The sequence below is a fragment of the Echinops telfairi genome, unplaced genomic scaffold, assembly GCF_000313985.2.
Source record: "Echinops telfairi isolate 266 unplaced genomic scaffold, ASM31398v2 ScPeMD7_2291;HRSCAF=2852, whole genome shotgun sequence".
NCBI classification, from domain to species: Eukaryota; Metazoa; Chordata; class Mammalia; order Afrosoricida; family Tenrecidae; genus Echinops; species Echinops telfairi.
In genome coordinates this window covers 47,014,461-47,026,203 of record NW_022106189.1, presented here as the reverse complement: position 1 = coordinate 47,026,203, position 11,743 = coordinate 47,014,461, and the positions used below count along the sequence as shown (strand labels likewise).

Sequence of the window (11,743 nt, the reverse complement as noted above, 5' to 3'; positions counted from 1 at the left end):
AGCCTCCAGGGGCACTGACTGGACACGAGCCCCGCAGACACGGCACCACTTCCTGGCCGCAGCCTCCACGGGCACTGACTGGACACGAGCCCCGCGAGCCTGTCCCTCTGCCCTCATTTGTCAGGAGGTTGCTGATGGGTCCCACACAGGGTTTTGTTTTCTGTCCCGCACGGAGGCCGCACCCTGGTCTCCATCTCAGCCAGCTCCTCATGCCCTCTGCTTCCCACAAGTGAGCAGGCTGGTGGCATATGCGCCCCTCAGTGCTGGTGCTCAGGGTCCCCGCTTACCCAGAGACCAGGAGCATGGTGACAGGGCTCGAGGTCGCCAGGCGCACACCTCTCCGCATTTGAAGCCATCTGGCAGCCCCTTGTTTGGTCGGGACAAGTACCTGGTGGTATGTGCAGTTCTGCGGGAAGACCCCCAGGTGTTCTGGAACTCCATTCTCCTGGCCCCTGTCATTACGGTCCACACAGTCAGACGCCCTGGCGTGGTCGCTGGAACACAGGAAGTGGCTTCCTGGTCCTCTGCTTTCAGCAGGATCCTTCCACACTGCTGCCAGCATCTGGCTTGAGTTTCTGGCACTTTCCTGTTGATGTTCTGCTGGAATGTTCCAACCGAAATGGATCCTAGTGTCTCCAAACACGCATTTCTTAGCTAAATTTGGGAGTCTTGGAAGGGAGTGACGGCAGTAAGTCTTGCAGACAGACCCCTGTGGGCGCCAGACGGCCTCCCTGCGCAGCACAGGGACCCCGACCTGCTGGCCGGTGGTGTTAGGTTGGAGCAGGGACCCCGTAGGCACATGGGGTGTTGAAGGAGGGGCCACCCCATCCTGGTGGCAGTTCCTCGTCCCTGCCACCAACAAGACTGTGCCCGGAAGCAGGCCGGGGCAGTTGCCCGCCCATCCGCCCGCCTGTCCTGACTGAGCAGCCGTCCGTCCGTCCTCAGCGCAGGTCAGAGGGAGCTGCGAGCCACCACCTCTGGTGTCACCTATCCCCATGCAGTGCCATTTCGATGTCACTCATGGTCCTGGTGACAACCCTGGGCAGGCCGTCTAGGCTCCTCCCCAAAGTGTGCTTGTGGGGTCGGACTCAGTCCTGACTCACAGTCACCCTCGTGAGAGTGGAGCCCTGGTGGCCCTGTGGGTCAGGCGAGCAGTGTGACTCTCCAGCTGCTCCTGACAGGAGAGGGGCAGTCCTCTGTCCTACAGGATCGCTGCTGGGGGTGGGGGAAGGATGGGGTGTGGGGGAGGAGTTCTCCTCACAGCAGCCAGGGGCCCGTGACTGGAAGAGCGTTCTGATGTGGTCAGTGGGTGTGGGGGTCGCGGGCTAAGGAGTTGGCCGTGCGGCTCTTCCTGGCTCACTGTGCCAGGAGTCCGACGTGGCCCTTGCCGGGCAGTTCACAGTGAATGGCAGCCGGGCTCCGGATGGCTCTTCTGCTCTGCTCCCCGCACTGGGCTGGGAGGCTCGCACACTCAGACCTAAGCTGCTGCCGCTGCTGTGCGAGCAGGACCCAGAATGTTGTCTGTGTGAGCTGTGCTGTCCCCGCAGTGGACCCTGGTGTCCCTCAGACTGCAGCCCTCATTCCCTTGGGGGATCGTCACAGCTGAGGAGCACGCTCTGCCTCAGCACAGGCAAGGTGCACGCTCAGACGCTGTGCGTGCGTGCGTGCACGGTCTACTGCGCTTCCTCCCAGCCAGAGTGTGTGTCTCAATCCCACCGCTCAGTTGCAGGCTTCTTGGTTCACAGGCCTCTCGCTCCGTGTCTTCCTGCCTCCGGCACCTTTTGCCCCCCTCACCCATCACCGTTGTCCACCTTCTACCTGCGACTCACTCCTACCTCCAGTAGCCGTCAACGAATGATTGTTCAGGGCAATTGTCTTTACCCAGCATCTGCCCTCCATTTCCTCCCGGTCACCAGGGGCAAGGTGCCCACCGTGGGCCCGTGCCATACCCTGTAGGTTCTGTCCTGAGTGGCCCTGACCTCCGTCTGTCTCTCTTCATCTGCTGGGCTTCAGGCAGTGTCCATCTTGTGCTGTGATGGACGTGGGGATGTCTCTTCCCTTCTTTGTCTGGGGTGCACCCTGAGTAGAGGGGCTGCTGGGTCCCCGCGTGGTTTTTGGGGAGAGGACAGGTTAAGACCTGTCACCAGTGAGGACTGAGTGCAGGGGAGCCCTGAGGCTGCACAGGCGCCAGGCGGCCTCGAGTTGGTGCCCCGCGCTCCATGTCCAGCCGCACTCTTCTCTGTGCGTGGTCTTGCTCGGGCCGCGTCCCGGCTTCATTTCTGACCCCGGTGATGTGCCAGCCGGCCACCTGCACGCAAGTCCATCCGTGCCACCGGGCGCTCTTTCCCGTTATAATTCTGTGTTTTTACCTTGCAGTGAGTGTTGAAAAGATAGACCTGAAGGGATTATCACACACAAACAGTGAGAGACACGGTGAATGTTCCTTTGAGGTAAGATGCTTAGCTTTGTGCTTTGTTCCGTTCTCCCCTCCGGCCTCTCCTCCAGGGGAGCTGGAAGTGCATTGTGTTCTCACAGGCAGGCCTGTGTGCCGGGGAGCAGGGCGGGGGCTGGGCCCACTGCACCTACAAAGGGAAGGGGTGGGGGGGCCCCAACAGCCTGGTGGCTGGGCCAGAGGCTGGGCTATGTGACCATCTCTAGGCAGAGGGGCTGTGAGCACCCATGGCAGAGGGCTGCCTTGCCCGGTGGGGGTCTGCGGGCAGGTGAAGTGGGACTTTGAGGCCGACCCACAGCACAGGCTCTCCGCATGCAGAAGCTGGCCCGGAGCTCAGCAGAGTCTGCAGGAGACATGAGGCTGCCATGGCAGCTGTTGGGCTCCGGCCACCACTGTGCCACATCGACAGGACGTGGCCCTCAATCTCATGACCCAAGGCGGCAGCTTGGGGCCTGTCTCACTGAGCTCGCTTCTCCTGGACTGGAAGCACCTTGCTCCCGTGCTGCTGGGCCGTGGTCTTGGGATCTCGTGTACATGAGGGGGCTTCAGAAAGCTCTCAGGGAATCCCACCCCCTGCACCATGCAGCTTGCTCATTCTTCATAGAACACAGCTAGCTGCCTCGGAAGACGTGGACCCCTCACAGAGGGTGAGCGACCAGCAGGCGGCGGCTGGAGAGAGCTTGCGGTGCTATCCACGTGTACAGTGCTGATGAGACGCGTCGGAGGGGGGGCTTTGCCAAGGAGCCGCCCGGGAAGCCTCGGGGTCTCCTGGACCCCGTGCCAGCAGCCTCCTCTCCATGGGTGGTGGGCCAGTGTCTGACGGAGGCCCCACCCTCAGGATAAAGACTCAGCAGTACGCACGGCCAGCCCGCCAGAGCAGGCGCCACTACCACTGGCGTCCCAGTGGGTGGAGATGGGGCAGGACGGCACCTGCAGACCCTCCCCGAGTCCCCCAGAGCCCGGAACGCACTTATGGGTCCCATGGCACCCGGCCGGCCACATCTGTTGGGAATGAGCAGCTGAGGAATCTGCTCTGTTCCTGGCATTCCCGCTCTGGTTTCTAAACGCCCGTCCGCTGCAGTGGCCTTGGAGAACTCGGGAGACCACACCTGTCCACTGCAGGGCCACGGAGGATTCGGATGAGACTATGCCATTCCTCGGGTGGCCACGGAAGACTCGGGCGTGACCACGCCTGGAAGGTTCCCAAGGAAGCACGTGGGCTGTGGTGGCCTGAGACGCTGGGGCTGAGTTGCCCGCCGGACGTGCTGCACAGTGCCGTCAGTCTGCTGACAGTCCCTGGGGGACGGACCTTTGTCCACCGACAGGCCTTCACCTCAAGCTCCCTGAAGCACTACTCCCAGAGGCCCCGAGCCACTCCACTCCACTTGCTGAATTAAGTGCTCAGGCGCCTCTCGCCACAGCCTGCCTCCTGCCCCGAGCACTTGTCTCAGCTCGCTCTAGGACTTGGGAAGTCGTCACCGTGCTCCGTGCTCCGGCTCCTGGTTCTACTGCTCCTCCGACGCATCTGGAGGCCAAGGATGTGGGTCACCCCTGGCTCTAACTGGCAATGCGCTCTCTCCTCCTGCTTCCCAGCAGGCTCCTTTTCTACGTGGCAGGGTGGCAATCCTGTTTGCAATGACAGGCGAATCCTGTCAGCGTCTTCTCCCACCTTCTGACCAGGCCAGTACAGGGAGAGGGCATTTGGTGGAGCTTGGAGACTAATTCACCGCCCCGCAGACTCTCAACCACGAGGGGATGTTGATGTGCTCAAAGCCGAAGACCCAAGTGGGACCCCAGAAACCTGCATGAAGGGGGGCCCCCACACCTTGCTCAGTTGAGTAACTTGTGAGTGTCTTGGTGGGACAGATGCCAGTGCCCCACATCCACCTCTAGGTTTACGGGAAACGTGGGCACAACTGCCCTGGGTGCTTGCTTGCTTTTAAAGAAAGTGATCCTAAAGTTTGTCATGAGAACCAGAGTAGCAAAAGCAATTTTGATAAGGAACAAAAAAAGGTTAGAAAACTTACACTACCGTCTTCAGAACCAGACTCGCAGTGGACCGGGCGCTGACCCGTGCATGGGACAGAACAGACGACCCAGCCAGACCCTTCTCTGAAAGCGCAGGGACAGGAAACAGCCCATGAAGCACAGACAGACAAACGCACGAGGCAGGCCAGGGAAGCGCGTGGTGGCAGACACCTCACGAGGAGGCATCCGTCAGCGTGGTGGCTGTCCTCCACGCACACCAGCTCCACACCACTCTACGGACAGGCCTGTTTCCTGCAGCTTTTTCACATCCGCTGCTGAGCCACGGGAGGAGCTCCTTTCCCTGCTGCTCACGTTTGCCGCTTTGACAAAGGAAGATCGCTGTGGCTCTCGGACTGCTCTACCATGCAGAGACCGCTGTTGCGTGGTGCTTCCTTCAGAGCCAGTGCAGTGTGGCTGCCGGGCCTGCCTTGTCTGAAAACCCTCCCAGTTCTGCCGTGTCCCTGGCCCTCCTCCCCGGCAGGGGGTGCGCTTTGATCGGTCTGTTTGCTGAACAGACACCCCTGTGCGCGCGCGTGGGTGGTTCAGAGCAGGGTTTGATGCTGGGACAGACGGACCGCTGACGTGGCCCAGCCATAGGCTCGGTTCCCGTGACCCCTCCCTCCCTGCCCATACCTGCTGCCCTCTCAAGTCTGCACTGTGCCCTTTCTTTATTTTCCTGGTGACAAACACGGTCCTGCCCCCGGCAGGCAGCCTGTGTGGGTAGCCCTCCGAGTCTAGCCTGCCCCACGCTGGACCCACACTGGGCACAGGGGGCTCGCGCCTGGGCGTCCACCCACACTGATCTGATGACTGTTAGCTGCTTCTCGGGTGGTGATGGGGTGCTGTACATGCGAGAGATGTGTGTGATGGGCACATGTGCCTGCCCGGCATGGCACACTGAATAGATTGCTACCCACCCCCACCCCCCAACTGAGGACATGGTAGAAAACCCCCGGCTCCGGCCTTCGGTCAAGGGGGGTAGTTCTCGGAGTCTCCTGCCGAGGCTGCTGTTGCCCTCATTCTACCTTCGCCTGCTCACGCTCTGGGGGCCGCCACGGGTACGGGGAGAGGACTTCCAGGAAGGAGCGGGTCAGCGCAGTGGAGTCTGCACCTGCACAGCTCCCCGGGCACCTCCCTTCCTGAGTTGTTAGCTCCTGGGAGGTGTGCCAGGGGCCAGGTCTTTCTCTGCCAGAGGGCTGAGCCCAGGCTGCAGGAGGCCCCCATTCAGAACGGGCCCAGACTGTCGCCGGGGCTGTCTCCTGAGAACATACTAAGTCGAGGTTTAACCGGTGGTGCGTGGTTTGGCTGTAGCCATGGCCCCAGAGGTGGTGTATGGCCACTGGTGGGTGTCGGACAGTAGAACTGGTCCCAGTAATGGAGCACTGACTTCCTGCCTCTGACGGGGCTTGTTCACGGGAGTGCCGACCTTGCGCCAGCAGACACAAGCTGCCTGGGGGACTCAGGGGCGGCCCCTCGGGAGAGCAGACCCTGCAGTGTCCAGCGGCTAAGGGTCAGCCCACCCTGGGCCCTTGAATGGGAGCAGGGTCTGACCACTCTGCAGGCTCTCGGGGTCCACCTAGCCGATGAGGGGCTGTGTCTGCCAGGCCAAAATAGCGCCTTGCGTTAGCTGTAGTAAGCGACACACACACACCTCCTCCCGAGCCACCTACAGGGGAGCTGCAGCACTGAGAGAGAGCCCGGGCCCAAGGAGTGGTCCGCCCGCCTTCCAGGGCTCTGACCTGGAGAGAGGTGACGCAGCGTGCACGGCGTGAGGGAGAGGTTTCCTCCACTGTGGGAGAGGACCCTGCCCACGGGGTCTTGGTGGGAGGCGAGGCGCCCTGTTACCCACGGGTGTCACTGATGCTTTGCCTGGTAGCAGCGCTGCCCCAGCTGCTGTGTCTCGGGGCTCGGGTGCTGAGGTAGGGGTGTTCAGGGGTGGGGTGGGGGCAGTTGAGTAGAGGACAGCAGTGCCATTGCCCCAGCCACCGTGTGTCTGACGGGACCCGGGTGGAGCAGGAACCACGCAGCGGGGCGGGGCGGGGCTGAGGGACAGGCGGAGGCTTCCAGAGCACCTGGTGGTGTTCTTACGAGGTGCACGGGGACCCGAAGCTGACGGTGCCTGCAGCACTGACTGCTCCTGTCTTTGTGGTCACCCGTACTACTCGGCTTCCCCTCGGACCTGGGCAGAGCTCACGGTCCGGGTTACCCTCCTGATCTGCCCCTCGCCTCATTATGCCATTCCTGACACGGCTCACTCCCATCCGTGCGATGTCTGGCCCGAGTGAGGCCACCAGGCCCACTTTGTAGAAGTTCTTCTGGAGAGCTCTTCTGTCCTGGAAACCAGAGCCCTGTGGCTTGGCCAGTGGGTTCTTGAGGATCAGGTCTTGTCCCATTTGTCATCGCATCCAGAGCACCTGACCCTCGTGGGCAGCAGTGTGCGGGCGAGCAGGCTCCCTGAGGGCGTGTCTGCAGAGCTGAGGGAGCAAGGCTCGGACTCCGAGCTGGGTGACGGGTGGTCTTTGAGGACGGCACAGGGCAGGAAGTTGAGCGCCGAGGGGCATGGTGGGTCAGGGGCTGCCTTCCCGGGACGGAGGCGCACCGTGGGCCCCCAGAGCCGTGTGCGTGCCGGGGCTGGCATGCGGCACCAGCTGTAGGCTTGTCTCCTTGTTCTCAGGTCCTGTGGTCCGACTCTTCAGTCACGTCAGTGGCCAGGTCTTCCTCTGAAGTGGCTGACTTTATCTCAAAGGTAAGGCGCCCGCGGCCGCACGGCTCTGCCCACAGCGGGTCTCTTCCTCCAGCCCCAGAGGGAGTGCCAGGGTCCCTGAGCCGGGAGCCGCTGGTCTGCTCTCCGTCCCTTTGCTGTTGGTGGCAGCAGCCAGGAAGATGGTGGCACGCAGATGGCTTGTTGCGGCCCCTTGGCTTGGCTTCGGGTGAACCCGAGGGCGCCCGAGGCTGGCCGGGTCGGCCTGCATACCTCGCATCCCGCCTGTCTGTCCTGCTTCTTCCTCCCCTCTCCTCCGTTAGAAGGGAGGGTTCTGTGGACACGGCTGTGTGGCTGCATGGAGCGTCTGAGACGTGATACACACGGGCGCTGTCCTGTGGGGCACAGTGGGTGGGCTTGTCTGGGGGCTGGACCAGGCTCGCCCACTGGGGACGAGAGATGCTCAGTGTGAGCCATGGACGGTTAGCAGTGCCCACCGGATGCGCACCCATGTCCTTGAAACGTTCCGAACCCTGCATGCTCCCGCCCCCTTCTCTCTCTCAGCCATCTCTCTGGACACCTCTCCCGGCCGGAGCACTGTCCTCTGCACTGGCTGATGTGCTCTGCCCTTGTCGCGTGTCTGGTTTACTTGTCATCCAGAGATTTGGGGGGCTGGGGAGATTCTCGTCCACAATGTGACCCCAGATTTCTCCTGCACCCCATTCTCGTGGGTCCTGGTGACACCCGTCTTGAGCAGCTCGGGCCTCGGCCCGTCCCCTCGTGTTTGCTGTGTGGTGTTGGTGGCCTTGCCTTCTGTCAGGTGACTGACAGCAAGTGCTCCCCCGCTGCCGGCCTGTGGGACGCAGGCCTTCTCATTGCTGATGCCAGGTCCCGCTCGCTCCTAGCTGCCCGCCCCGCGTGTCCACGCCTGTGTCCAGCTTCATCATGTGGCTCAAAACCCAGTGGTCGCCTGGCTGTCCCCGTCTGTGTGCCTGCTCAGAAGAGCCCAGAGGCCATGGCAGCAGTGGCCGTGCCTGGAAGCAGCCACACGCATCCTGCTCATGGTGCTGGGTGGGGAGGCAGACCCCATGTGTCACGCTTTTCTGGCTGAGACCGCCCTGGCTCACACCACATTTGAATGGGCCTCCTCCTGGTCTGCCTTCCCCTCAGCCACAGCAGGCCTCGTCCGCCCCCAGGGCCACTGCCCTGCTCTGTCACCTGGCGGGGTGACAGGGAGGGAAGGGTCCCCGGCCTCCATCCTGGATGGAGTCCTCTCCATCCATCTGTTCCCCCCTTTAGTCTCTCTCTCTCTCTCTCTCTTTCACACACACACACACTCACACCACAGAATACTCAGTACACACCACACGCATTACTACACACACACACACACACACACACACACACACACACACACACACACACCTACCTCTTTGCCCACAGCCCTGAGCTTCTACCTGAAGCCTGGAGCAGGTGGGTCCCCTGTTCCATCTCTAGGAGCAGAAGGGCCCCGCACCCTCCCCGGGCTCAGTTCTTGCCCCAGCTCCAGTGACTGGAGAGGTGCATCGTGCACAGCCCAAGGGGCAGTGAGGACACAGCTTGGGGAGCAGGGAGCAGGCACACTCCCTCTTGGCTGGGGGCCGCCCCATCTCAGCAGGCTCATCTTGCTCGGAGGCCCACCCCGGCTCGGTCTCAGCCCCTGCTCTGCCGGGCTCAGGGTTCATTCTGCCGGTGTTTGCTGTGGGGCTGAGCCAGATGTCTCAGACAAGCGTGCTCCTCACAGCTGGTGGGAAGCCGGGCAGGGTGCTGGTTCCTGTTGTGCCCTCTGCTCCCACACCCCTGCGTCTTCATCTCTCAGCTCTCACAGCTGCACCCCGAGGAAAACCTGGAGAAATTCATTCCCTGCTTCCCTGGCCCGGACGGGTTTTATGTTGAGCGAAGCCACTTGGACCTGGAAGCAGACCTGAGGTAACCACGGCGGGACCTCCTCTGCCCTCCTTGCCAGCTCCCGGGTGGGAGGCAGACTGGCTGCCATGCTTGGATCTGTCCTTGGCCCCTGGCTGTGGGGCACGTGAAGGCTCTGGGAAGCTTCTGGGTACTTGATGGACCCAAGCTCAGGAGAGAGCTGCCTGCCACCCTGGGCTGGGACCGCACCCCGAGCACTCCTACAGCATCTCCCTGGGTGCAGGTGGTGGGCAGGCCCACAGCAGGGCTTCCTGAAGACGCCCTTGGGTCCCTTCCGTGTGCTGTGCAGTGTGAGGGGGTGAGAGTGGAGGGCGGGGCGGCACCCGGGGCAGTGGGAGAAGGACTCTTGGTGCTTCTGAGGACCCAGGCAGCCTCACCTCCCTTCCTTGGAGCACCGGTGGATGTGAACAGCTGGCCCTGAGGTCGTGCCACTGGGGCCCCTGGGGGAGCAGCAGGGACGCACCATGAACCCAAGCAGCAAGGTCTGCTGGTGCCTCTGGCCCCCCATCTCCTCCGGCTGAGATAATGCCACGAGACAGTAACGGGCCCTTCAATCCCCAGGTACCTGGCTGCGTTACCGTCTCACGTATTGAAAAATGACCATGTCAAGAAGTTTTTCAGCACCTCCTCTCCAGCCCAGCCGCTCCCCAGTCCCGGTGAGTGTGCGAAGGGGACCTGGTGTACACCAAGCCGGGCCGCCTCGACTCACCTCGGTGTTTCTCCGTCCAGGTCCTGCCACCCCCTCCCTCGCTAAAGTGGGCTCCCTGGTGGCCGTGGCCGGAAGGTGAGGACCCACCCCACTCCATCCCCCACGGCTGGCCGCGGGCAGTGTGCAGACTGTCCTCCCAGTGTGTTCACTCCCTGCACAGCTGGTCCTGAGTGAAGCCCCTGCTCTGTCCACTCTGGGCTCACAGAGTGGCGACCCATCCCCAGTCCCTCAGGCGGCTTCCAGGGTGTCCCGGGCTCCCGTTCCTTGTGCCCACGAGGGAGGGTCTGGCCATGAGGGCGCTGCTTCCTCAGGGTTCCCGGATGACCGGTCCACAGGCCTCACTGTGTGGGAGGGATGTGGACGTTAACCGCCCGGCCGCTGTGCTTGTGTGCACGTGGCCCATGCCATCCACGCCCGCGCGCCTGTGCCTGCAGGTGACAGGCCTGGGACCACTGTCCCTGTCCCTGCAGGCCTGTGTGTGGCGTGGCCGGCATCCCGTCGCCCCAGGGCAGCACCCAGCACCACGTGCAGCACTCGGCCAGCGTGGCCACCACCCTGCCCCACTGTGCCCACCCCACGGGTGCTGGCTCCGCGCTGACCTTCCGTGCCCAGATGGACGCTGCGCCTGCGGTCCTGATGTCTTCCGGCCTGCAGAGCCCCCAGACCCCGGAGCAGAGTGGGATCCTGGACTGGCTCCGGAAGCTGCGCCTGCACAAGTACTATCCCGTCTTCAAACAGCTCACCATGGAGAAGGTGAGGGGCAGCAGGCATCCAGGGGTAGGGAGGTGTGGTGTGTGTGCCCTCCTGGTGCCCCGATGGCGTCTGTCACAGGCTCCTGAGTGGGTTCCTGGTCTGGAGGGGCAGGTGAGCTTCAGGCCTTCCCGGCAGCCCCTCCCTATGGGAGGGTTTCTCCCTTAGGGAGCATCCTTTGGGTCAGGATTGCCCACGCCCAGCCCTCAGTGTGGGCGCCCCCTGCTAGCTGAAACCCTGCGGAGGCCTCTTCTGTGGACGGTCAGCCTCATGGATCCGGAAATCCACTGCGGAACTCAGGAAAGGAGCAAATGGGCGTGTTTTTGTGCACCCTCTGCTTGGTGCCCCCGAGTCAGGACCACCTGGCGTTGTCTGGCCGTCTGACATTGGGTCAGTTTAGTGCCCCTAAAGGGCCGGGTGGGCTGGAAGGCTCAGCCAAGGAAGTTGGCAACTTGGGGGTTTATATCTCCACCCAGGGACGGCGTGTTTCCCACCAGGCGACCCTTCTGCCCACCGCAGCTTAGTGTGCTTGGGTTAACGGGTGATGCACGCTCGAGGGAGGGAGGACTGGGCTGGCCTCTGGGCCCTGGCCCGGCATGGTCAGTGATGCGTGGTGTCTGTCCCTCCCCAGTTCCTGAGCCTCACAGAGGAGGACCTCAACAAGTTCGAGTCCCTCACCATGGGCGCCAAGAAGAAACTCAAGACGCAGCTGGAGCTGGAAAAGTGAGTGGGCTGCCACTGGGGGTGGGTGCACGCCCCAGCCTGGCCGACAGCCTTGGTGGCAAGCCTTACCACCTGCCTTGGGTGTGGGGGGTCCTTTTTTGTGCTTTCTCATCCCGGGCTTCCTTGTCTTAGGGAGAAGTCGGAGAAGCGGTGTCTGAACCCCTCAGTGCCCCCCTCGGTCACAAGCAGTGGTATAGCACGTGTGCCCCCTACCAGCCACGTCGGGCCCCTGCAGTCTGTGCGTGGCAACCACACTGCAGGTGGGTAAGGGCAGGGTGGGGCAGGCGCCGGTGTGCTCTGCCACAGCTGTTTGTAAACTTTGCCCTTGCTCCTCCATCCCCCCACCCTGGTGCTGCCTGCTTCGACCTCAGCGGCCTCCCCAGGCCACGCAGGCAGTGGAGGCTTGATGACGGGA

General features: G+C 62.7%; 1 protein-coding gene across 1 annotated transcript in view; it reads left to right on the top strand.

Annotated features, from left to right (window-relative positions):
- Positions 1 to 11,743, top strand: part of ZCCHC14 (zinc finger CCHC-type containing 14) — a 40,156-nt gene that overhangs the window by 24,404 nt on the left and 4,009 nt on the right. The window contains exons 3-10 of the mRNA XM_004704515.2: positions 2,377 to 2,450; positions 7,155 to 7,226; positions 9,040 to 9,149; positions 9,708 to 9,802; positions 9,876 to 9,930; positions 10,326 to 10,608; positions 11,237 to 11,328; positions 11,461 to 11,588. Of these exons, the coding sequence (XP_004704572.1) occupies positions 2,377 to 2,450; positions 7,155 to 7,226; positions 9,040 to 9,149; positions 9,708 to 9,802; positions 9,876 to 9,930; positions 10,326 to 10,608; positions 11,237 to 11,328; positions 11,461 to 11,588 (909 nt within the window). The remainder of the gene's footprint in view (positions 1 to 2,376; positions 2,451 to 7,154; positions 7,227 to 9,039; positions 9,150 to 9,707; positions 9,803 to 9,875; positions 9,931 to 10,325; positions 10,609 to 11,236; positions 11,329 to 11,460; positions 11,589 to 11,743) is intronic.